The sequence below is a fragment of the Antechinus flavipes genome, chromosome 4, assembly GCF_016432865.1.
Source record: "Antechinus flavipes isolate AdamAnt ecotype Samford, QLD, Australia chromosome 4, AdamAnt_v2, whole genome shotgun sequence".
Lineage (NCBI taxonomy): Eukaryota > Metazoa > Chordata > Mammalia > Dasyuromorphia > Dasyuridae > Antechinus > Antechinus flavipes.
Genome location: NC_067401.1, coordinates 41,267,832 through 41,292,545, shown reverse-complemented (window position 1 = coordinate 41,292,545; position 24,714 = coordinate 41,267,832). Strand labels below are relative to the sequence as shown.

General features: G+C 43.0%; 1 protein-coding gene across 2 annotated transcripts; it reads right to left on the bottom strand.

Annotated features, from left to right (window-relative positions):
• Positions 1-253: 253 nt before the first annotated feature.
• ANKRD35 (ankyrin repeat domain 35) lies at positions 254-18,937 on the bottom strand. Of its 2 annotated transcripts, none has more exons than XM_051992831.1 (14): positions 18,779-18,937; positions 10,767-10,897; positions 9,760-9,848; positions 9,344-9,408; positions 8,469-8,526; positions 8,217-8,287; positions 7,795-7,901; positions 6,832-7,016; positions 5,734-5,771; positions 3,596-5,536; positions 2,170-2,259; positions 1,654-1,719; positions 1,249-1,304; positions 254-452 (listed from the first exon to the last, which is right to left on the bottom strand). In XM_051992831.1, exons 1-14 carry the CDS (start codon positions 18,815-18,817, stop codon positions 386-388), a joined length of 3,003 nt encoding a protein of 1,000 aa, XP_051848791.1. In that variant the 5' UTR covers positions 18,818-18,937; the 3' UTR covers positions 254-385. The 2 variants fall into 2 exon arrangements, with proteins under 2 accessions (XP_051848791.1, XP_051848792.1); XM_051992832.1 differs by having other exon boundaries at positions 1,207-1,304; positions 18,779-18,936.
• Positions 18,938-24,714: the final 5,777 nt, after the last annotated feature.

The following is a 24,714-nucleotide window of genomic DNA, read 5'->3' as shown; positions in this document are numbered from 1 at the left end:
ACTTCACTCTGGTTGGAACAGAAGCTAGTTCTCTACCTTGATGTCTTTCCACACTAGACAAAAAGCACATCGTGACTCAGTGGCCTTAAGGAAGAGAAGATACTGTAGTTATCTCCATATGAAAGTGTTGGCAAGAGAGTCACATCAATGACCTCACCTAGGGGGAGAAGTCATTTGTGGCTAATCCCAAAGGAGCTAGGAAATGCATGTCTACCCTGGCCCCAGACCAAAGAAGCAATGATAGAGAACACCATACTGCCTCCTGCTTTATTTCCCACAAAGCTGGTTTCTTCCATGCTTTTATTCTGGATCCATTCTTTCATCCAAGGTCTAACTTCTCAGATCTGAGGTTCTTCATGTCAGAGAAGTCCAGCTCATATCAGTGCTATGGGCCAGCCCCACCACCACCACACCATGTCCATGGTTCTGGCTTCTGATGCTGCCCTTGCCCTCTGGAAAAAAAAAAAAAAAAGGAGAGAACATTAAGAAGGAAACACACATTCTAGCCTTCTCAATCCCCTACTTCAATGCTCAGAGGAGACCCCTTTATGTATGAACTGGGATAACTAGGTGGCCCAGTGGATAGAGTGCTGGGCCTGAATTCAGGAAGATTCATCTTCTTAAGTTCCAACCTGGTCTCAGACACTTACTAGCTGTATGTCATTGGGCAAGTCATTTAACCCTGTTTGTTTCCTCATTTGTAAAGAGTCAGAGAAGGAAATGGGGAACCATTCTTGCATCTTTGCCAAGACAACCCCAAATGGGGTCACAGAGAGTCAGACATGACTAAACAATAACAATGTATAGGAACTGGAAAGGGGAGACTACCTTGTTTAGGGGCAGAGAAAGGAAAGAGGTGACCTTGGGATGAAAAAGGAGTTGGGGGAAATGTGAAACTCTGGCAGTCTTAGATTATACCATGGGAAATAGCACTGCCCCCTTTAATTACCACCAGCCTCCTTTTACTGACCATGTGTTTATACTAACCCCTTCACTACTACTACCCTAGATGACATCTTGAACTCTTACTCCACAATTAGCCACCCCCTCCTATTATCTCCACTAATCCAGCCTCAGGGCTGCCATCAATCTCAATCACAGATTGGGAAGAGGAGGGGAACCTCCTTCATCTCAATTTCCAAACTCTCTTCCCCTAATTCCAGCTCCTTTTCTCCCTATATCCTCATCATTATTACTAAAACTCACTGAAGAGAAGTCTCATATCCAGCATCATCCATGCGAACTCACTCCTGCATCTTGAGAATCCGTAGAAGTATCTTGTATACATCCTGTTCCATATAGCCCTGTGCACATAAAGAAAATGGGAGAAATTAAAAGAGCTGAAGGGGAGGAGGCAGATTAAATAAGGAAAGGGGCAGCTGACTTCATCCTTCCCAGAAGTCAGGCCCAATATCTCCTAACAGGTTTAAAACTGGTTCCAGTTAGCACTGAAACAGACAGGGGAAGGGACTAAAGGAAGAGCAAAGAACCAAAAAACTTGTTTCAAAATCTTAAAAGAGGATGATTCATAGAAAAATATTTCTCTTAAACACACCCAGATGCACACAACATAAACAACCAAGTACCCCCCATATGGAGATAGATGAGAGAGGGGTTCCCCAATACAGAATCCTGACCAGTCCGTATCCTTACCTGAGCAGCATTAAGTAGATGGTTCCTGTAGGTGGAAATGATTTCCTGATGGTTCTTCTGGGAATCCTGGGAATGAGCATCAATCAATTGAATCTTTCATCCTTACCTTCATAGTCCTCAGAAGCACAGAGTAGGAATCTTTTTCAAAGCAATTCATCTCAAACACATACTTTTTTAGCAAACACTCACTACTTGCAAAGAGCTGTATCAAGAACTGGGAGTTCTGTTAACAAAGTACTTGTCCTCATGGCATTTATAGTCTTAAATAGGGAAAGGAATTCAACACAACCCCCCACTAATAACCATCATGCAAAATAATACTCCTACATACATAAGAGACATGCAAAAAAAAATTTATATGAGATCATGGGCCAGCCCACACCAATTCCCCGGGGATAATTAAGGCTCTTCAGACCTATCATTGGCTCTGCCCATGGTCCTGCCAATCCCTGGCAAATATTTCACTCAACCTTCCTCACCACACTTTCTAGCCAGATTCTCCAGGATAAGACCAACCTGCAACTGTAGCCTAAGCCAGGTATTTTCCCCACGAACAGCAAGGACTTCAGCTGACATTTGTTCCAGTTTCTTCAGCAGCTCCCTGATCTGGGATCAGAGGTAGAAGAGGGAGCCAAGGTAATCAATCAACCTCAAAGTCCTGTTACCTCCATATTTTACTCCCCTCCCCACATACACATACAGGGCATCAGATGGCTGCTTAATACCAACTATAAGCCTTGATAGACAACATCAATTAGGTGAGGGCCAAAATACATGATGAGGACACTAGGATACTTTCTCCTCCAGTCCAGTTCATCAATTGTGTCCCCTCTCTTCCTTGAAAGCCTGGCTCAAAACTTGCAGGAAGCCTTCTGGGATAAACCTCACCCCATTTTGATCATTCTTTTACACTTATGCACTCTGTGGTAATATTAATTTACACTTGTTTGTATGTTATTTTCCTAAACTCTAAATTTATTTCCTGAACTGATCAAATAGGATTATAGTAGCTCTTTTAAAATGGCCTAGATTTGTTTTTTTCATTATACAAAAGGTTATGAACTTAGTAAGGGAAGTACTTCAAAGTTTGTAAGTCAGTTGTTTGGAATTCAGAACACATTTCCCCTTAAAAACAATGCTATAAACGATGGTTAGGTTCCCAGAGCCAACCCACAAAAACCCATAATGTCAAAATTATTTTAACCATACAGAGAGCTAGAGCTGGATTTCAGAGGTTAGTAAATTCAAGTTATTCATTTTTCTGAAGAAAAAACTGAGGTCCAGAGAGAATGTTATGTGTGTAAGGTAATCCTACAAGGCCAGGACATTTTCCACTATGGTCCTAATAGCATCCTTAAACCACAAATCCCTACAGATGCCACACTCACAATTCCCTCTCCCAGCAGTACCAGGATAGGGACAAATTCTTCAGTTTCCCTGCCCCAAAACTTCTTAAACTGTGGGTTGCAACCTCATATAGAGTCACATAACTCAATGTGGAAGATGTGGAATTATGATTTATTACATTATCATATGGTAATAATCATATTGTTACAATAAATGTTTCATTTGTATGCTTATTTTATATAATACATACAAATAGCTATATGTAAATATATGATTAATGTTATATATTGTGTTATGTATTATACATAATATGTAACTATCATATATTATGTTACACATAATATATATTAAATATATCCTATAGCTATAGCAGGGATCATGTAAAATTTCTCGGGAGAAAAAGGGTCTCGAGTGGGAAAAGGTTTAAGAAGCCTTGCTCTCCCCCAGCCATGACCCCCTGCAAGGACTCGGTCCCAGCCATCCCCGGCATTAAATGCCTCTTTTATTAGGAGAAGTGGGGGGAGGGCCGCTGCTGTCGGGGGTCTGTCCTTAGCTCATGCTCCCGGCAGCCCGCATTCCCGCTAGGTCTTCTTACCTTGGCCTCCTTTTCCCTGCAGGCCCCGATCAACTGCTCCATCTTCTCCTTCAACATCTCGCCGGCCCTCTCGAATTGCTCGGAGCGGCCCCTCATCTCACTGGCCCTGCGCTCCTGCTCGGCCGCCCGGGCGGCCAGCTCGCGGCTCCTCCGCCGCTCCTCGGCCACCACCTCCCGCAGCTGCCCGGTCTCCCTGCACGCGCCGTTGTACTTCTCCAGCAGAGCCTTGAGCTCCTGGCCCCAGGTCTGCGCCTGGGCCACCAGCGACGCGCGGCTCTTCTCCTGCTGCTTCAGGTTGGCCGCTTCCCGCGCGCGAAGCTCGGCCACCTCCTCGGTGGCCTGGTACAGCAGATGCTTCAGCTTGCCGATCTCCTGGCTCTTGCCGCCCATGGTGGCCTGCACGGCCCGCAGCTCCTCCTCCAGCTTGCCCAGGTCTTGCTCCAGGGCAGCTACCTGGGGGACGGCCCGGGAGGCCACGGCCTCCCGGCCGTTGCCCTTCAGCCGCCGGTTCTCGCCCTCCAGCTTGGCCAGCTCCCGCTGCGCCTCGTTGTATTTGGCCACCAGGGCGCCCACGCAGCCCTGCAGCTCCTCCAGGGGGTCCGGGGCCGGGCCCTGGGGGCTGCCTCCGCCCACCAGGTTGGGAGGCAGGCACTGGCGCAGCCCCTGCAGGCCGGTGCTCTGGGCGGCCAGGCGGCGCCGCAGCTGCTCCGCGGCTTCCTTCTCGGCCGCCAGCTCCTCGGCCAGCAGCCCCACGCTGCTTTGCAGCTGCTGCAGCTGGCCCTGGGCCTCGGGCCTGGGCATGTATTCCTTCTGCAGCCTCTGGCCCAGGGCTTGCAGCTCTCCCTGCAGCCGCTGCCGCTCCCGGCCCAGCTCGCTCAGCTCCTCCAGGAGGTTGCTGTTACTCAGCCTCAGGGCCGACACCTCCTTCTCCAGCTGTCCCTTCGCCCCAGTCCCTTCTGGGCTCTGCCCCGCTCCGGGAGCTCCGAGAGGCTCCCCCCGAGCTTCGTGGGCCCTCTCCTCCTTTGCCTTGCCTTCTCTGGCAGGGCTCGTCATCACGGTAATGGCTTTGGCTTGGGGGAGGGGGGCACCCTCTGGGGATCCCAGGACAGGAGGAACGGCCTCCACGTTCAGCCCGGCCTTCGCGCGATCCAGCCTGGCCAGCACCTGCTCTAAGCGAGCCTCCATCTTCTCCCAGGCAGCTGCTGCCGCCTCAGCCTGGGATGCCCCCCACACCCTGTTTCCGGCTGGTCTGCCCAGGACCCCTCGGGCAGCATCCTTGTCCCTCCACACGGCAGTCAGCTCCTCCCTCAGCTGCAGCAGGAGCTGGCCCAAGGCAACCATGCCCGCCGGCTCTGCACCCAGAGCCTTCCCTCTCTCCTCTTTGAGGGGAAGCACTGGGTCTCCTCTTCCCTGGCTGGACACAACTCCTCCCACATTCACCACCTTCTCTCCCTTGGCCTTCCGTGGGGCCTTCCCCGCTGGGCTCTGCGGCTGGGCCCTCTGCTTCTCCGCTGTCCCCTGGCTTTCCCCCTGGGGCCCTCGAGGCTCTGATCCTTGCGGCGCCATCGCCTCTTTCTGTCTCTTCAGTTCTTGTACCTGCTCGGCCAACAGGTCCAGAACACAGCCCTGCTCCATGCCGTCCCCCCCAGGCCGTGGACTGGAACCTTGTCCACCCGGGCCTCTAGACTCCCTGGCCAAGAGCACTCCCAGCTCTTGGACCTGCTCTCGCACCCGGCTCTCCAGACCCTGGCAGGCACTCTCCTGGGCCTTACACTCCTGGGCCTTTTTTATCAGCTCCTGCTGCAGCTGGGAGACTTTCTTTTTCTCTGCTTCATACTTCTTCCTCCACTCTTGAGGGCTGCATAGATCCTCACCCTCTTCCTCCTTTTCATCCTCCTCCTCCTCTGCCTCAGCTCTTCTTGGGCTCTTAGGAGGGGAGCCCTAGAATAAAAACAGAGCAATGCAAAGCTCTGAAAAGAATGGCACCCCAAGAGAAGCCCTTCTTTCCCAAGCTCAGCCCTGGACACATTCCCACCCTTTGGTGGGAAATAATGGTTGTTACAATATAGTAAGGTTGGAGTGTGGGGTTGAAGAGAATGGGGCAGAGATATGCAGAGGGAAAGGATTTGACTTTTTACCTGAGATGCTGAGTCAGGTTGTTGAGCCGGCTCTTGACCTGCCAGAAAACAGTGTCATTTAACACCTTTAGTTTATAGACTTTAACAAAGAATTTTAGGTGCATTGCCATATTTCATTCCATGGAGTTAGGTAAGACAAATGTTATGATCATCCCCATTTTACTACAGAAACTTAAAACATTAAGTGAAATTTGCTCCAATTAACATAGGTTGGAAGTAACAGACTTGGAATCTGAAACCCTTCTTTAAGAGGCATTGCCTTTCACTTAGTATCTATTAATAATAACAACTTTATATAGTGTGTTTTAAGGTTTAGAAAGCACATTCTCTCAGTTGATCCTCATAATAACTGAGATAAATGGCATTATTATCACCTTTTATAGATGAGGGAATTGAGACTTACTCAGAGTCACACAGCTAGCATATATACAAAACAGAATTTGAATCCAGATCTTCCTGATAGTGTTTTTTAAGGTTTAGAAAGCATATTATCTCAGTTGATCCTCATAATAACTCTTTGAGATAGGTAATATTATCACCTTTTATAGATGAGGGAATTGAAACTTACCCAGAGTCACACAGCTAGTACATATACAAGACAATTTGAATTCAGGTCTTTCTTCTAACATTTTATTCATTATACCATCTAGCTGCCTCAAACCAGAGATGTATTGTAATTCTCCAGCTAACAGGACTGTTCTAGGAACCAAGACCAAAGCTGCCTTAGGGTTAAACCTTTATTGGTTCAACATTTTGGCCAGAGATGGTCTTAGTCATTACTGCCCCTAGTGAAAGTCAGAATTGTATCAAATAATTTGCAGCCTTGTCCTTTGGACTTTGGAGCATTCACTGTTCATCATCAGAAAAAAATAGAATAAAATGAAAATTAAAATAATAAATAAAAATAAATCATAAATAATGATATAATAAATCATAAATATATTCCTAAGGCCTTGAGGAAGAAGAGTGTTTCTAAAAGGAATCTCCAAGGCTACCTACAATAGATAAGAGAGAGGCCCTTAAAGTCACAAAAGTTTAGGAAGAATTAGTTTGAGGATGGAGATGGGATGGGGGAAAGCTGGGCACAACTTGTCTCACCTCCGCGCTGGCGGCGGTTCAGAGCCTGGCGAAGCAGCCTCCATAGTTCCTTGTCTTGGGTACGCAGGGCATAGTATAAGGCATCATGGCCCATGCTGTCCACAGTCCCTACGTCTGCCCCATGACTCAGGAGCAGCTCTGCTACTTCGGCACTCCCCTTCTCACAGGCCAGGATCAGAGCGGATCTGTGGATATGTTACGCAATTGACTTTTTGGAGCCCTGATATGCTTTATTATTATCAGGAAATTTCCCTGGCTTCCTTCAAGTTAAATCTTTAACCTTTCTTAATCCTTAATCTTAGTGCCTTCCCTCTGAGATTACCCCCAACTTATGATATATACTATATAGAGATATATAGCTATATACACTCTATATAGAATTATCTTGTTTGTATATAATTGCTTGTCTGTCTTCTCCACTATTAGTTCCTTGGAAACAGATTTTTTTTTTTGGCCTTTTTCTGTATGTCCAGACCCTAGCACAGTGTCTGGCATATGTTGTTTTTTCAGTCATTTCACAATCTCCATGACCCCATTGGGGATTTCCTTGACAAAAATAGTGGAATGGTTTGCCATTTCATTTTCTACCTCATTTTACAGATGAGGAAACTGAGGCAAACAAGATTAAGTGATTTGACCCGAATTATATAGCTAGTAAGTGTCTGAGGCTGGATTGGAACTCATGAAGATGAGTCTTTATGAGCTGAACAAAAGATTCGGAGATAATGTGTCATAGAACACGTAAGAATCAACAAGTAAAAGAAATAAAGCTACAAGGCATCAGTCTCCCTAAGCAGAGACCAGGAAAGGGGGAAAGCACGGCTCAGCCATGAAAATGAAGAGGAATCATTTCACGTACATACATGCTTGCATATACACCCGCCCCATTCCCCATCATTCCTTCTATCTATATGAGACAAAGGAGGCTGGAATCTGGATTGGAGAAAAATAAGGAAATCTCACTTGTCTTCCTTGTCTGTGACATTAACCCTGGCACCTCTCTGCAAGAGCTGGGAACAAATGGCTGCATGACCACCCAGTGATGCAATCATCAGGGGAGTCCGTCCATCCTGTACAGGTGGGGAATGAGTATAGCTGAGGGAGCCGGGAAACACAAAAGATCTGCCCTATCCCCTCCTCCTGCCAACATTCCTGCTACAAGCAACCTGAAGGAGACAGACTTAAGAACTTCATACCCATTTCTCCCACACTGCAAATGTGGACCCATAGCTTTTCCCCTGTATTGCCTGGAGTCCTGACCCCTTAGAGAGGAACAAACAACTCCAAGACACTGAGAGTGGCTTCTTTATCCCCCAAACTAACAGTGCTCCGAGACAGCAGCCCCTTTCTTGGAGGCGTTGCCCCGGCTCCAGGGCGACACTCACATTATCGAGGACATCCAGAAAAGCTTCATGATCACACAGGAGCAAAACGCTGGAGGCGCAGCCAGATGAAGCTAGTACATGTGGGATTGAAGGAGAGTCAGAAGCAAGAGGAGAACCTCTTGGGATAAAGACCAACAACCCTATTTAGCCCAAGTTCCTCCAAGGATCCTCTACTTCTGCTGTGTCCACACCAGGCATTACCACCTCCCCCCACACCCCCCACTCCTGTATTTCAGAACCCCCAAAACTCACCAGCCCAGTGCAAGGGGCTTCGATTTTCTCCATCCACTGCATCCTCGTTGGCGCCATGCTAGGAAGAGTCAATACAGAACCAGCACGAACCCTGAGACATCCCTCCCAACTATTGCCACCATCCCTCACCTCACTCATCCACGTCACAGCATAATCTCATTGGACAAAGTACAGACCGGTGAGTGGAGGGAACAAAACTCTTAGAAACCAATTATGAAGAGTAGTTTGTTATAATCCGGAGAGAGACTAGGTTGTAACAAAAATTTTAGCACTCAGGGGTCCATGGCCATCACTGGCACGCCGGGAAGGGACTTTGAAGGGACAAGATAAACATTTTCCAGTGGTCAATGGTCTGTTTTGATTCTTCTGAGGTTGTTTTATAGATTGTTCTAATACGCTTTTCATGTTTTAGCTCCCCAGCTAGATTATGCCTTTTCAAAGGTCACCAACAAACTCCTAATCACCGGACAGAATTACCATTCTTCAATCAGTCATCTTCTTTGGCTTCTTTGCAGCACTTGACATTGTGAACCCCTACTTTCCTCATGAATACTCTCGTCTCTCTTGGCTTCAGGAATAGCATTCTCTTCTGACTCTCTTCCTTTTTCTACCTCTTTGATATGTTTCCGCTACCCCAGCTGCCCACTATGACAATTTAATAGGTATTCGATAAATGCTTATTTATTCATACTGCACTACTACCCCCATGAAACCCTACCTACATCACAGAAATTTACCTAGTCTGTATGATGGTGACTGTCCCAGGAGATAATTGGGAATTTGGTAGAATAGTCCTACAAGGACTTTCCCATACTCCATTATCTCCACATGCAAACTTACACTTTCTACCCCAGTATGATGGGGTTTTCTCATACCTGCAGGAGGACCTTGACACACTGGGGCTGGCAGGATATAGTAGCCAAGTGCAGGGCGGTGCTTCCTGCAAAGAGAGATGGGGAGGGGGACCCACACAGCTGTGGTGACTCACAGGGAGGGAGAGCAAAGACGCACAGATAATCAGAGGGAGATTAGACAAAACAGCTTACAGTGACACAAGGCCAGAAATTCCTGTTCACCCAGTGACTGGGTCCTTGCTGTGGGGTGAGAGTGAGACACACCCAGATTTATGGGGAGAGCCCCTGTAGGGACGTTGGGTAAGCAATGGAAGAGAGACATAACCATGGAGCCCACGGTCAGAAACCCTTGTTCTTCATCCTTTATGGGTTCTGGAAATACTCCACTGCCTTCTGCCAAGGAGAAAGGGAGTTGGAAAAATCAATCGGTTACTCACCATCTTCGTTCTTGCTGTTGATCTCGGCCCCATTAGCCAGTAGTACACTCAGACACTCTGTCAACCCCTTGGACGCTGCTAGGTGGAACCTGGCCATGCAGAAATAAGAGAAAGATAAGGTGGGAAGAGGGAGCCAGCCAAGAAATGGGTCATTCTTGATAAACTATCAGCCCCCACACCACACCCCCAAACCTATCACTAAGAGTGCTCTGGAACTAAACTGATTGCTCCAGAAAAGTATTTGCCAATTTGCCAAGGAGTCACATTAAAAAAGAGAGAGAGAGATGATAGAGACAAAAAGAGAAGCCAGGACTCCTATCCCCTAGTCAGGGGATGAAAGGGAAAGTGAACTTATTGCTTCCTACTTAATTGAGCATAGGAGAAATCCAGAGATCCACAGGTTTGCTTCTAGATGTACAAGCAACTAGAGGAATAAGCAAGTCAGAAATCTGAAGGTAATATGGAAAGAGGAGGGCAATCCTAACCTATCCCACTGCTGCAAATTTCATTGCATCTGAATTTGTAAATCCTAGGATTTTCTTACTCCACTCCTCAAATCCATTCACCCTTCTATTTGTTAGAATGAACAAACACCATGTTCTAGTTAATTGGTGTTTATATAGCAGTTTATTTTTAAAAAATTTTTTTGTATTTTATTTATATAGTAGTCATTATGCCCTTTATGCATCAGTCTGTCAATTTCCAATCTCTTAGAATAGTATTCCCTGATAGTCAGGAGCCATAATTATTGAACTCATACTCCAGTATGAGGAATATAGATAGATAGAAATAGATATAGATATGTATACATTTATATACATATAGATATATGTCTACACATGTATCTGCAAATATGGCACATAATATACATCCAGGTATATATGCATGTGTATATCGTGTATAGTACATGTATGTATCTATATATACATATACATACATGCACATGTACGTATCACCGGCTTTGGAGGGGAGCAAGAAAGCCTGGAGGGGCAGGAGGACTTACTTACGGGGACTGGCCGTGGGAGTCTAATTTGGTGGGACGGGCATTCTTCCTGGAGGCTAGGGCAGCCACCCGACTCACGTCTCCCCGCTGCACAGCTTCCAGGAGTTTCTGATCACGGCGGTTCCATTTCTCTACCTGTTCCAGAATCATAACATGAAAGTGGGGATGGAATTGGGGAAGAAGGAGGAAGACGAAAGGGGAAAAGAAATGGCAGAGTAGGGATAGAGTGCCAATTATAAAAATTCTGCCAATATAAGATAATTGCCAGGGCCAGCCCTTGACAAAATTATGAAGGATGTGGTTTGTGTTTTATAATAATAATAATCACTACCTCTGCCCCATTTTTCTCCATGTCACTGTAGACACAGAACTGAGAACTAATATGTTTGTACCTATCTATTTGATGTAGCTTACATGGCTGCATAATTTTAAGGTGTAAAGCTGTTTATTTATGTGATCCGATTGATGTGGGATCCCTAATGTTGGTATTCTCATTTTACAGAAGAGGAAACTCAGGCAAAGAGGTGATAGGACTTGGTAAAATCATTTCACTAGGAAGTGGCCGGCCCAGGACTCCAAGGGAGGCCTTCTGACTACACACGAAGCTCTCTCCATTACATAAGACTTTGGGGCCCCACCTCTCCCCTAATGACCTTGGTAAAATTTTACCCACTAAGAGTTGGACATATCCCCAGGTGCTGGCTTCCTAAGGAGGTATAATCATTCCTTTCCTTGATTGCCTTCCCTTCCTCTGGGTGGAAGCCTACCAGTCCTTATCTTTTCCTGTGCCCAAATTGTGCCCAACTAACCTGATGTATTAATGGAAGGAAGCTGGGAATCCCTCTTCAGCGCCTCAGGCAATACCTGAGAATTTGAAGACAATCTCTGGAAACAATGTCCCATTTTTTTTATTATTTAACAAGATCTGGAAACATACCTGACCACACAGGAGAGGAAAGGATGCTGTTGAGCAAGCTAATATAGGACCAGGCTGGGCTTCAAGGGGCCTGCAGTCAGGAATTTCTGAATTCAAATCCAGCCTCAGGTACTTACTAACAGTGTGACTCTGGGCCGGTCATTTAATCCTGTTTGCCTCAGTTTCCTCAAATGTAAAATAGGCATAATAGTATTTGTCTTCCACAGTTGTTGTAAGACACAAATGAGATTAATATCTATAAAGTGCTAAGCAAGCTTATTCCCTTTCTCCCAAAGTGTTTTGCAAACCTTAAAGTGCTATATAAATGCTGTTATAATTATTATTATTATTATTACCAAGAGCTGTGAGCAACATCTTGAGATGAAAAGTATGTGAGAGTTGATTCCAAAATTTTAACTGTATTTTTGGGGGGGGTAGATTTTTAAATTTAATTTGTACTTTGTTGGTTGAATGTTCAATCCCAGAGCAAGCCTCTTGCTATACCTGTCAGACCTTTCAGAGACAAACTGGGACAACCTGCCTAAATGCTTGGTCTGGCTCCACTCTGGTTTTGTGCCAGTTTCCTGGTTTGTTCCAGTACTTGTTTGTACTGTCAGTTCTCAGAAAGGTAAACTGAGGCACAATAACTCACGCAAGTTCACAACTTATTACTGATGCTCAAAGCTCTGGTTCTGGCTCAGATTTTATTATTCACGATCTTTAATCATTCTGTATTTCAGAGCTAGGGAAGGAAGTTCCAATTGTGTTTCTACTCTATCCCTGGGCCATTCTACCTCCCTCACCCCTACCCCACCTTGGTACCTTAGGAACAACAAACAAAAGGCAGGGATAGGTTCTTGGCTAAGTCTGGCAGGTGACTGGAAGCTCAGCACTCAGCTGTCCCAGACCACAGCCACACCTGGCCATGCATTGTTCTTCCACAAGAACTTTGGTGGAAATTATCATGGGAAGTAGCAACAGGGCGGGGATTGCAGAATTGGGTAAGAACACCCAGGGTGGCAAGCAAGAAGGAGCCTCCTCTGACATGAGAGGCAGATTTATGTATGGTTTCCATCTGTCTGGAGAAATTCACTTACAGAGGAATTTTTCAGCTGTTTCTGCCATCAACTTTTCAGTATGAAAGATGCCCTGATCATGCAAAGCATTCAGAATGTGTGAATCTAAATTAATACTACATTACCTTAATTTATGTCTATTATATTCTTTTGAAAAAAAAGAGATATATTTTATTTTTACATTGCATAAATTTCTCCTCCCAGAGAGTCAATTCACAAAACACTTTTTTTTAAAGAAAAAAAGATGAAGGGGGTAAGAAATCAGCAAAATTGAACAATACATAGAAAAAAAATTGACAATATCATTCAGTGTTCCACACTTGTGGACTCCCCATTCTGCAAAGTGGCCTTCGCTACATTTTTCACCTGATGCCTAATCTTAGCACTAAGGTAATCGGGGTTCCTAAAGGCTCTGCCAGAGAAGCACAAGCTCTAGCAAGTCCTATCAAGCTGGAGAGGCAAGGACTAGCAACAGTCTATCCTCAGAGGAACAGCCTCCCCAAGTTTGGCTGCCAAGTGAGGAAGGAGAAATACATGTCTTTTGTTTATTTTTTTTTCTCTTTTGCTTCTTCAGTTCATGGAAAGCTTGGAGGTTTAAAATCAGCATAAATAGGGAGGGGGAAAAAAGGACCAGTGCTGATAAAAATACAGATCTTTTGACGTGTTGAAAGAAGACTGGAGTGACATACAAATCAACATATTTAATTTTTTAAAACTACTTTCCCACCTCCTGCTCAGTTTCCCAACCACCCTCTGAAAAGATAGCAAGAGATAATGATACCTGCCCTAACAGATGGGTAAACACTCACTGAGTGGTGGTGACTTACCAATTCTTCATTTTGGATGATATGAAAATTTCCCTTTCCTCCAACTCCCAGTGGTGAACAGACTCCCCCTGGGACTAGACTCTAGGTTTCTAACTTCAAATCATTGGACCATACTAATTTTCTATTACGTAATTATGATAAAGGGTTAATTTTGGAGTCACCCAGACCTACTTGGATAATTTCCTTTCTAGGAAGACCCTTAAGAAAAAGGAAATCTTCGAGGTATCATGGTGCAGATTTTTAGAGATATCATGGTCCAGTGGAAAATGTGCTGACTTTTTTTCAGAGGGCCTTTGGGATCAAATCCCAGACTTACACTTTTCTAAATGACCTTACTTCTTTGGGCTTCGATGTCCTCATCTTTAATACTAAAACAGAGATGTCAGAGTCAGATTAAAATGTAACTGGGAAATATTTAACAAAATAAATAAAAATGCAATTAATCATACATAACAATACATTTTAAAACAATGTCAGTGGAGACTCTCAGGGATGCTTATTGATTGGTTTAGCTGCCAGGTTTCTCTTTGAATTTGACACCATTGCACTATATAGTCCCTTTAACATATTTTCTAGACCTACAGGCTGTTCATTAAACAGATTGGCTCTCAGAGGCAAAATAACTCAAACAAAAGCTAAGCCTTGATTCTCTTAGGCAATGATGGCAGGAATACATTATTAACTATCCTCAAGGGCTAGGACATCCATAGGAAAGGAACTAGGGAAAGTCCCTACCATGAAGTACTCCCTACAGCTGATCACAACTTGAAATTTTCCAAGGGAAGTTGCTTCCCAGCCTCTATTGGATATACATGAATTAATGCACGTGCAGTGCATTATAAACTTAAAATATATAATATTAATGTAATCTATCATGATTTTGATTGGCATTTGTTGAGGATTCTATAATTCTGGCCAGAAAGATTGGGTCAGGCCATTCACTGGAAAGGAGTTAGAAATGTTCGTTTAAAAAAATAATTCAGCCTGGCTGTGTCCATGGTAACGATGAATAAACTCCTTCTTAGCAGTTATCCAACCAAACTAACCCTTTATTCACTTCCTAGTTTCAGTTCTCATTTGTTTCCTTTAATTTCCCTGTACTCAAATTCACTATGTGTTAAAATTCTTTTTTCCTTCGCTATTTTGCCAAGGGTGGGTATTACCTTATCAGGCATCTAAAATAAGATTGTTACTAGGAAAAGCTTGGGTTTTTTTTTTTTCCTATGTTCATAATGCCTTTATCTGTTTTCACACAGAGAACATTTTCCCAAAGATCCTTTCCTTCGAGTCAAAGGGAAAAAACTGAACCTGATTTCAAGTGCTGCTACTTTCTTGGCTTTTTCTTCTCTCTTTACATGAACCTTGGGCTCCCTGAAATTTTTATCAGTTTCCTAATTCAGGAAGTTGTGGAAATTAATAAATTGGAGTCAGGTAAACTTATTTTCCTAATTTTAAATCTTGCCTTAGGCACTTACTAGCTGTGTGACCTTAACTTAACTCAACTCTTTGCCTCAATTTCCTCGTCTATAAAATGAGAAAGAAATGGCAAACCACACCAGTATTTTTGCCAAAGAAAATTCAAATGGGGTTATGAAGAGTTAGACATGACTGAACCCTAACAAATCAGTACTTTTTAATATTTCTATTTTCAGGCATCCTTGAACATTTATTAATTCATCGTGTCAAACTGCCAGGGCAGCATAGTGCAGCAGCAGGTATATTGTAACTCGCGTTCTGTAAACCTGGGTTCAAATTTCAGCTTTGTCATATACTATCTTGTGACCATGGCTCAGTCATTTTACTTCTCTGGGCTTCAGTTTCCTTGTCTGGAAAATGGGGAAAGATTAGATGAAATATTTTCTGAGGTCCATTCTAACTCTAAATCTGAGAATTTGAATCATGACATATCTCTAGACCAGGAAAGTAGTGGAAAGTACTTAGGAAAGCAACAGGAGTCCAAGATCCTGCTCCATTGCCCTTTTTAAAAAAATTTTTTAATAACTTTTTTATCGACAGAACCCATGCCAGAGTAATTTTTTTTTACAATATTATCCCTTGCATTCACTTCTGTTCCGACTTTTCCCCTCCCTCCCTCCACCCCCTCCCCAAGATGGCAAGCAGCCCTATACATGTTAAATATGGCACAGTATATTCTAGATACAATATATGTGCGCAGAACTGAACAGTTTTCTTGTTGCACAGGGAGAATTGGATTCAGAAGGTAAAAATAACCTGGGACCCATTGCCTTTTGTCAGCAATTCAGTAATTCAGTACCTGGATTGGCCCCATTAGAGTAGACATTTCTTCCACCCAGGAGGATCATAAAATATCTACTTTTTGTGAAATCCATGCCCAAGCTTTCCTATACGTTAAAGAGATCTCTAACTGATTTGGTCAAAACACTTCCCTCTGGTTCTCTTAATACTTTGTGGGTACCAGTATAGCATTTGGGTCATCCAACTATTAGCATTCACTCTCACTGGTCACTGATTGATCAATCTATTTCCATTTATGTCATCCTTGATAATTTCTTTTTACAAAACTTTTCTCATTCAAGCCAATGTTGGGAATGAATTTCATCCAACTTCTGCCCACCAAGTTTCTTTCCATTGCTCTTAAGGAGACTTGTAAAAGCCTGTAGGAAGCACCAAAAACTGTCACCAAAGCCCCAAGAGAGCACACGCCTGCCACAATAAGGGAGTTAAAGTTTGGGTCTTCCCATTCCAGATTCACTAGAATTGTCTGCACCCTCTCCTTATCTGCCTATCCATGACATCCTAATGAAGTGTCCTGGCAGGTAGAAAGTAGGTCTCACTGTCCCTGACAGGTTAAGATGGGAAGGAATGGATGAGCTAGCATTAGATTTCAAGAGTCCTTTCCTTTTAACCTTAAAACGATTGAGAACTAATGTAAATTTTAATCTAATCTGAGGTCAAAGGGGTTCTAAACTGAATTCCTGGCTCTTTTTATATAGTAAGTTCAGTAAATTATTTATAGGTCAGAGTGAGATATGCCAAAAGGCACCACACCTGGTTGACTGAAACCAAGTCACGTTTTTTCCTTTCTTTCTTTCTTTCTTTTTCTTTTCCTTTTTTTTTTTTTTTTTTTTTTTTTTTTTTTTTTTTTTTTTTTTTACTATCCTCCCTCCCTTTCAAAAAAAAAAGTTTAGAGTTTCTTAGATTATCTTCATGATGGTTTCTGCTTATGCAGTAGCCTTTTCCTCCAGGTAAAGAAGTGAGCTAGACCTGGATTCAAGGAGTAGGAGTGGGAAAGGGTAGCTCCTAAAATCTTTGGCATGACTAGGAAATCAAGCTCTGGGAGGGGCCAGGGAAGTTGTTACTCTATTTTCCTGACAATTGGGTCCAGAGCGGTTGGCCACCCATTGGGTGGAGGAATTTATGATGAGAAAGGTGTGGGGGAGTTTCATGAGGAAACCAACCTGGAGCTGAAACTGATCTGGTTTCCACCTTTCTGGTTCCCAGGCTTGACCAAGGACCCTGAGAAAATTTCTGGGACTGGAATGGAGTGGAGGAAACAGTTATCCTCCGTGCCCTGGACTAGAGGTTTCCCATATCTAAAGTGGATGTGAGACCACCGTTCTTCATGGAAAGGAAGACTTAGTGACCAGAGAATAGGCAGTGTTATCAACAATTAAGGAAACTAGAATCTAATCTCCTTGAAGGCAGGTATCACATCCACCCGTTCTCTACACTGGCAGTCTTTATCACAGAGATTCCAGTAAAACTAAAGCTTTACCTTTTGACTGAAATAGGAAGTTGCATAGAGAAGTCACTGTGAGAGGATTAAGAACATACCTCAGTAGACTTCTTAGTATTTTCATTTGATTCAATTACATTGAACAGATATTGATTAAACACCTACTATGTGTCAGGCTGGAGAAGAAAAGGACAAATCATTCCAGTATCTTAGCCAGGAAAACCCAAAATTAGTTCATGAAGAGTGAGATGTGACTGAACAAAAACAACAAAGTACCTACTATGTTCTGGCATTGTACTAAGCACTGGAGATTAAAAAAAAAAAAAAATAGTCCCTGCTCTTGAAGAGCTAACAGTCAAATGGGAGGAAACAATATATTAATATCTAGGAACAAATAAGCTATATACAAAATAAATTAGAGATGATGAGCAGAGGGAAGGCATGAGGATCGAGGGTCATTCATTGAGAAAGGTTTTGAGACGTGAAATCATGGAAGCTAGGACTTGGAGATGAAAATCAAGAACATTCTAGGGATGGGGGACAACTAATAGAAATGCCAGGTCCCTTCCAGCTATGAATCTATGGTCCTAATTATCTGGGCATTTCTCAGACTTGCTGATGGATAAATACCTCCAGGTCAGCTTAGGCAATTAATCACTTTACAAGTGACAAATTCACTTCTGAATTATTTGGATCAGTAACAGGACTCCTGTGACTAGAGTAGAACAAATTTTGAACAGTAGTTCCAATAACTGCACAATTTCATTCCCAAATGGAGATCTCTCCTGTTGGAGATCTTCCCAGGAGGAAATGCTATATCTTCTTTGTCAACCTTTTCTGGGGCCTTCTATTTCAAATTCTGCACAAGAAAAGAAGGAAGGATTTATCAGAGTGGAAATATCCTGACCTCAAACTCCCTTAGTCATTTCAACTTAAATTCAAATCAATGTTACAGGGGATAATAGATCCAAGAAGATACATAAGGGTTTGGGAAAGGGGAGGGAGTCAAGGAGGGAACATATAGAAGGCCTGCAGAGGTCTGGGGACCAGCCTCAGAGCCAAAGGCTGCAGGGAGATGTTTGGAGGAATATGCCGCAAGCAACTCATCCTTTACCTGGGCAGCAGCCAGGTAGACTGCTCCTCCTCTGGCACTGCCAGTTGGGCTGGCCAAACAGCAAGGTGAACCTGCAGAGAACTAGTGTAAAGAGGTGCAAGATACTGGGCGAAAGAGTGAGAGACTGGGGAGAAACAGACATCGAGAAGGCGATGGAGGGAGAGGGCACCCGGGGGACAGGGATCCTGGAGGAGAAAAAGAGGAAGAGAAAGGACCAAAGAGTCACTCGCTCCCCAGCGATGCCTGCAGTTACCGCGCTGCGCAGAGCACTAGGCATTTCCGACCCTTGACCCCTGTCTTGGGGATGTCCTCACCCCTATCCCCAAACCCCCTTCTCTACCCGGCAGCATCCACGGGATACCTACCGCCACCTGCGAACTGGAGCAGGAGAAGATCCGCTTCATGGCCGGGGCTGGGGCCGGAGCCGCCGGGGGAGCGGGGCGGGGGAGACGCGCAGGGAGCCGGGCCGGGCGGACCGAACCCACAGACTCAGCGGCTGCGGCCGCAGCCCAAATTGTCAGAGGCAGGAGGCGGAGCCCCGCCCCCATAAGTCCCAACCTATGGTAGGACGGCATCCCGCGGCACCTGGCGCGGGGCCCCGCCCATCTCCCTGGCTGACCCGGGAGGCCGGCGGGGCTCAGGCTGTCGACCTGACCCACAAGTTGTCTGGTTTCGTCTCGGATGAGACTGGCTAGGTCCGAGAAAACTCGGTTATAACGCCCGGTGTGCCCATGCAGATTGGATGCCCGATTATAACGCCCGGTGTGCCCATGCAGAGTGTATGCCCGATTATAACGCCCGGTGTGCCCATGCTGAGTGTATGCCCCATTATAACACCCGGTGTGCCCATGCAGAGTGTATGCCCGATTATAATGCCTGGTGTGCCCATTCAGATTGTGTGCTCTATCATAGCGCCCAGTGCCCACGCAGAGTGTATGCCCGATTATAGCACCCGGTGTGCCCACGCAGAGTGTATGCCCGATTATAACGCCCGGTGTGCCCATTCAGATTGTGTGCTCGATCATAACACCCGGTATGCCCATGCAGAGTGTATGCCCGATTATAGCACCCGGTGTGCCCATGCTGAGTGTATGCCCCATTATAACACCCTGTGTGCCCATGCAGAGTGTATGCCCGATTATAACACCCGGTGTGCCCATGCAGAGTGTATGCCCGATTATAGCACCCGGTGTGCCCATGCAGAGTAGATGCTCGATTATAATACTCAGGACTGTGAGCGCAGCAAACTGACGCAAGACTGAGCGTTGAGAGCATTTGAGGAGAGTAGAAAATTGAGGAGAAACCTGTGTCCCGTGGCAGAGAGTTTGAGGATATACAGAACAAGTGTATAGGTGGCAAATAGCAAAACTCACAAACCTAAGAGAAAAGAACAGAACTAGTAGCTAGAGCACTGGAATTGGACTCAGGAAGATGAATTCAAATTCTGTCTCAATCACCTAGCTGTATAGACTTGGGCAAATTATTTAATTTCTCTCAGACTCTGATTTCTCTTCAGTAAAATGGGAATAATAATAATAAGGCTGTTGTTCGGAGCCAATTAAATAATTCATCAAAGCGCTTCTCAAACATTAAAACACTAAGTAGATGCTAATTGCTGTGGTTGTGGTGATAGTGGAGCAAGAAGAGGAGAAATCTAGAACCAAAGAAAGAAAGGACAGAAATGAAAAGACAGAAAGAAGAAAGTGTCCTTGATGTCAACCTGAGAAAAATACTGGCTTGCTATCCATCATGCTGATATTCTTTTTCTTTGAAAGCTCATTTTTAATCTTTGACTTCCCCCTCCCCCTCTTACTTGTGGACTGTTCTTTCTCTATATTTGCTCTTGCTAAGTTTGGCGACTGTGTTTGGAGATCTCTCCAAAGTCTGGAACCAGAGATCTGAAGCTGGAAAGGATCTCAGAAACCAGCTAGTTTTACTCCCTCATCTTACAGATAAGGAAAATGAGGCTAGGGAAAGTTAAACTTGGCAGAGGAAACATATTTCATGTCAATGTACCCAATCTTGGTAAAGGAAACCAATGGGATGATCTGTGAAACAACAAAAAGAGCATGACTGATGACAGGCAATTTAAGTTCAAATTCTCCCTCTATTCCAGTGGAACCCCAAAGTAAAGAATTCACGTGAAAGAGTTTTTATAAAATCTGAGTTAGAAAATATATCAGGCATCATCTAGTCCAACTCATAGCTAACTTAGAGACTCTTCCATGATATTCTGGACAAATGTTCCTCAAAAACCTCTAATGTAGGAGAAAACTACTAGACCCTAAAGGAGTCATCCTACTTTTTCTCCAAGCTTTGTGATATTTGAGATTTTAATAAGTATGTTATGGCTATGAATTCTTAGTTTTATCCAAATCACTGATTAAAAAAAAATTATACAGTACAAAGTCAAGGACAGATGGGGGTGCACTTCACTGGAAACCTTCCTACAGGTTAACTTTGAACCATTAATAACTACTCTAGGTCTAGTCATTCAACCAGTTTTGATACTACCTAGCCATATTTTCTTCTAGCCTATACATCACCATCTTATCCACAAGTTAGCATGGGAAATATTGTCAAAAACTATGTTAAAGTCTAGATAAAGCATTCCACAACATTATCCTAGTCTACCAGTTCAATAACTTTGTCAACAAAGAAAATGAGTCTAATCTGGCATGACCTGAATTGTATATTGGGGGGGGGGGTTGTTTTTGGTACTTAAATGTTTTTTTAAATTGTTTTAAAATTTTTAACATCACAAATACAAATGCCCACTTCCACATATGCAAAGGAAAAAAAAAAGAGGAGCAGCTACATGACCCAGTGGATAGAGCACCAGCCCTAAAGTCAGGAGGACCTAAGTTCAAATCTAAGCCTCAGACACTTAACACTTCCTATCTGTGTGATGCTGGGCAAGTCACTTAACTCCAATTGCCTCAGCAAAAAGAAAAATGAGATTTTTTTCTAAAACCACATCTTTATTTTGGACATTTATTTTGAAAAGAACATGATTAATTCAATATGTGAGTTTCAAAGTTTATCTCTTTATGAATTTCCTTCTGTTCTCTTCTGTGCATTCTCATAAATGTTTCAATTACCCTATTTTCTTTGTTTTCTTATTTTTTTGCCTCTATCACTAACCTCTTCCTTCCAAATTTTTTTAAAAAGTTTATCTTTGTCAAGTATGACAAATCAGTTCATTGACCATGATCAGAAATATATTCTTGATAGTAAAAAAATCAATAAGCATTTATTAAAGGCCTACTATGTGCCAAACATTGTGCTAAGTGTTGACCTCTCATAAATACCTAAAGGAAAATTCTGAGCTCTCTATAAAGGGAGGCTTGGGGAGAGTTTATTGCTTAGCCCCACCATCACAAGAAAAAGGCAACTGAGGGTGCTGAGGAGGTGTATGTAGCATTAAAGTTGAATCAGCCTCCCTGATGATGAAATATCAGGAGATGAGCTTATCCTGGGGGGTGGGAATGGAACATGATGATTGTGGAGATGAAACCAAGCAGAGACCTGTTTTTCCCTTTCCTTTTCTGGAGATTTGCTAACAGCTTTAATATTAATTACCTTTAACATCATGTTCTAGAATTTTGCTAGTGTAGCACACGCTCTGTGTCAACTCTCTCTACTATTTTAACTCCTTAAAATGGCAAATCAGCTCTTCAGAGGATGGCTACTACATGTGTGCTCATAATTCTAAGGGGTGGTCTTGAAAGCTTCCAATCCCCTACTGTTGTGATTCATCTAACAATTATTAGTTGATATCAGTTAACCAGATTTGACTTAGCTCACAGGATGTGGCATTTTTACTAAAGTGATATGGTAAGAATATTTGGCATAAAACATCCCTAGAAAATCTGTGACAGACCATTCCTCTAGCATATAGAGAGATTCCAGGAGAGAATGGACTCAAGCTTAGAGAAGAGATGTTGCTAAGGGGCAACTTATAGTTCCTAGAAGTCTTTTTTTTTTTTTTTTCCTGGAGTTAAAATATTTTCCCTTTAGATGGGGTGTACACTTTCTGATAGTTTCTTTGTAGTATCCTTGAAATTGCCTTTCCTCAGCGTGTCAGTTGTTGCTGTTCTAGAAATATTGCAAAGAAGATGAATTAGAAACCTGAATTCTTTAATCATCCAAAGTTCACAAAGTTCTCAACTGGTCAAAATAGAGGTGAGATGAAATCAAGCCTTGTTTGTCTCCTCCCCTTCAAGTGTATCACAATTGAAGTTAAGGTAAACTGAGGCACAAAATTCTGAATGTGATCAATTTATTAGCCAGCACAAATTTGCCACTTAATAGGGTGTTGATCTCTCATCAATCCCTAAAATCCAGTGGGCCTTACAAATTATTTTTATAGACAAAAGGAAAAGCATCATAGTAAAAGGGTAGCATCATAGATGGGGAAAAGAGTATGATTGGTTATCATTTTTTGTTCAGTCATTTTCAGTTGCATCCAACTAATCATGACCCCATCTGTGATTTTCTAGGTAAAGAAAAAATGAAATGGTTTGCCATTACTTTCTCCAGCTCATTTGCAGGAAACTGAGTTAAACAGGGTAAATGATTTGCCTAAGATCACACAGCTAGTAAATGCCTGAGGTTAGATTTAAAAATCAGAAAATTGAGTCTTTCTGACTCCAGGCCTGGCACTCTATCCACTGTGCCATTCAGCTGCCCCTTGGGGAAAAGAATATGATTGATTGGAGATTGGGTATATTCAGAGCTATCAACTACCATCTCATTACTGATTGATTGTTTCCACCTGCAAGGTTAATCAGTAGTACATGGATAACAAAACAGACTTCCTTGAAGGACAGAGATAACAGAGCCGACTTCCTTGAAGGACAACTGTGTGGGATAGAGATAACAAATTTCCTTGACATAAGAATAGACCATTGATTTCAGAGAAAAACTGAACTTTTAAACTTAACTTAGAGACAATGGATAATTTACAGGAAAGCTGAACTTCTAAACTCAGAGAAACAATAAAACATGTCACAGGCAATTATAAAAATGTCAGTGGTGATACTGAATAAATTATAAAGTACACTTAATTTGATTTTTTCCAAGTGTTTGGCTGGGATGCTTTCACTTGTCTATTATCAAAAAAGACACTCAATCCCAAATTAGCTAGTTGGGTTTACGTAAGGCTCACAGAATATGACTAAGTCTCCTCAACCAATTCAAATAGACTTCCTGGGCATTTTCGATCCATTTTATCCAATGGCTTTCAAAAGCTTCTCAGTGGATAAAGGATTTTAAGCCTAACATCTTTGATCAATTGATCCAGTCTTGTTCATTTTAAACCATATTTGGAACTATACCTAGTTAATACCTTTGATTCAACTGAGATATGTTTTCAAACAACTATCAAAGTTTAGACTTTATTAATTATTCCAGTTGGGGGAGGATGTTGGTGGTTGATTCATTCAAGAGACCCCCACACTCAGTCACACATTCACATACTCTCTTATACAAAGCTAGTATCACTGCAGTTTGGACACTCTAATATCATTTTTCCTCATTTTTGAAAATGAAGATATTTGTATTTTTCTAATCCTGAAGCTCTTTTCCTGTTTTCTCATGATCTTTCAAAGATCAGTTGGTAGCTCAGGTATGACATCTGCCAAATCCTTCAGTACCATGGGATGTAATTCCTCTGAGACTGGTGACTGGAGCTCATTAAAGGCACCTAGTTGTTCTCATTATTTTCTTACTTGCCTTGGGTTCCAACTATCTATCTATCATTTTTGTTTTCTCCTTTCTAGTCCCAAGATCATTTTCTTTGACAGAGAAAACAAAAATAAAATAATAAGAGAGTGCAGTAAGATAGAAAAAACTCTGGTTGGAATCAAGGAACTGGGTTAGAATTCATGTTTTTACAGCTAGTATTTTTGACAAAGGACTTATTCCTCAAATATGTAGAGAACAGAATCAAAATTTATAAAAATACAGGTCATTCCCCAATTGACAAATGGTCAAAAGATATGAACAGGAAACTTTTCAGATGAAGAAATTAAAGCCATCTGTCATCATATGAAAAAATGTTCCAGCTCTATTGATCTGAGAAATGCAAACTAAAATAACTCTGAGGTACCCATTATGGTATCAGCTGGCCAATGTGGCAGAAAAAAAATAGAGATGATATGGAAAAACTGGGATGCTAATACATTGTTGGTGGAGTTGTGAACTGATCCAACCATTCTAGAGAACAATGTGGAATTATATCCAATGGGCTATAAAACTATCCATACCCTTTCACCCAACAATACCCCTGGTAGGTCTG

Bases quoted from the DNA above. Each gene is read 5' to 3' on its own strand.
- ANKRD35 (XM_051992831.1), bottom strand. From the start codon at position 18,817: ATGAAGCGGATCTTCTCCTGCTCCAGTTCGCAGGTGGCG. The intron at 9,849-10,766 runs GTAAGTAAGTCC...CTGCATGGCCAG, and splicing joins GACTCCCACGGCCAGTCCCC to GTTCCACCTAGCAGCGTCCA. The intron at 2,260-3,595 runs GTAAGAAGACCT...CTCTGATCCCAG, and splicing joins GCAGGGAAAAGGAGGCCAAG to ATCAGGGAGCTGCTGAAGAA.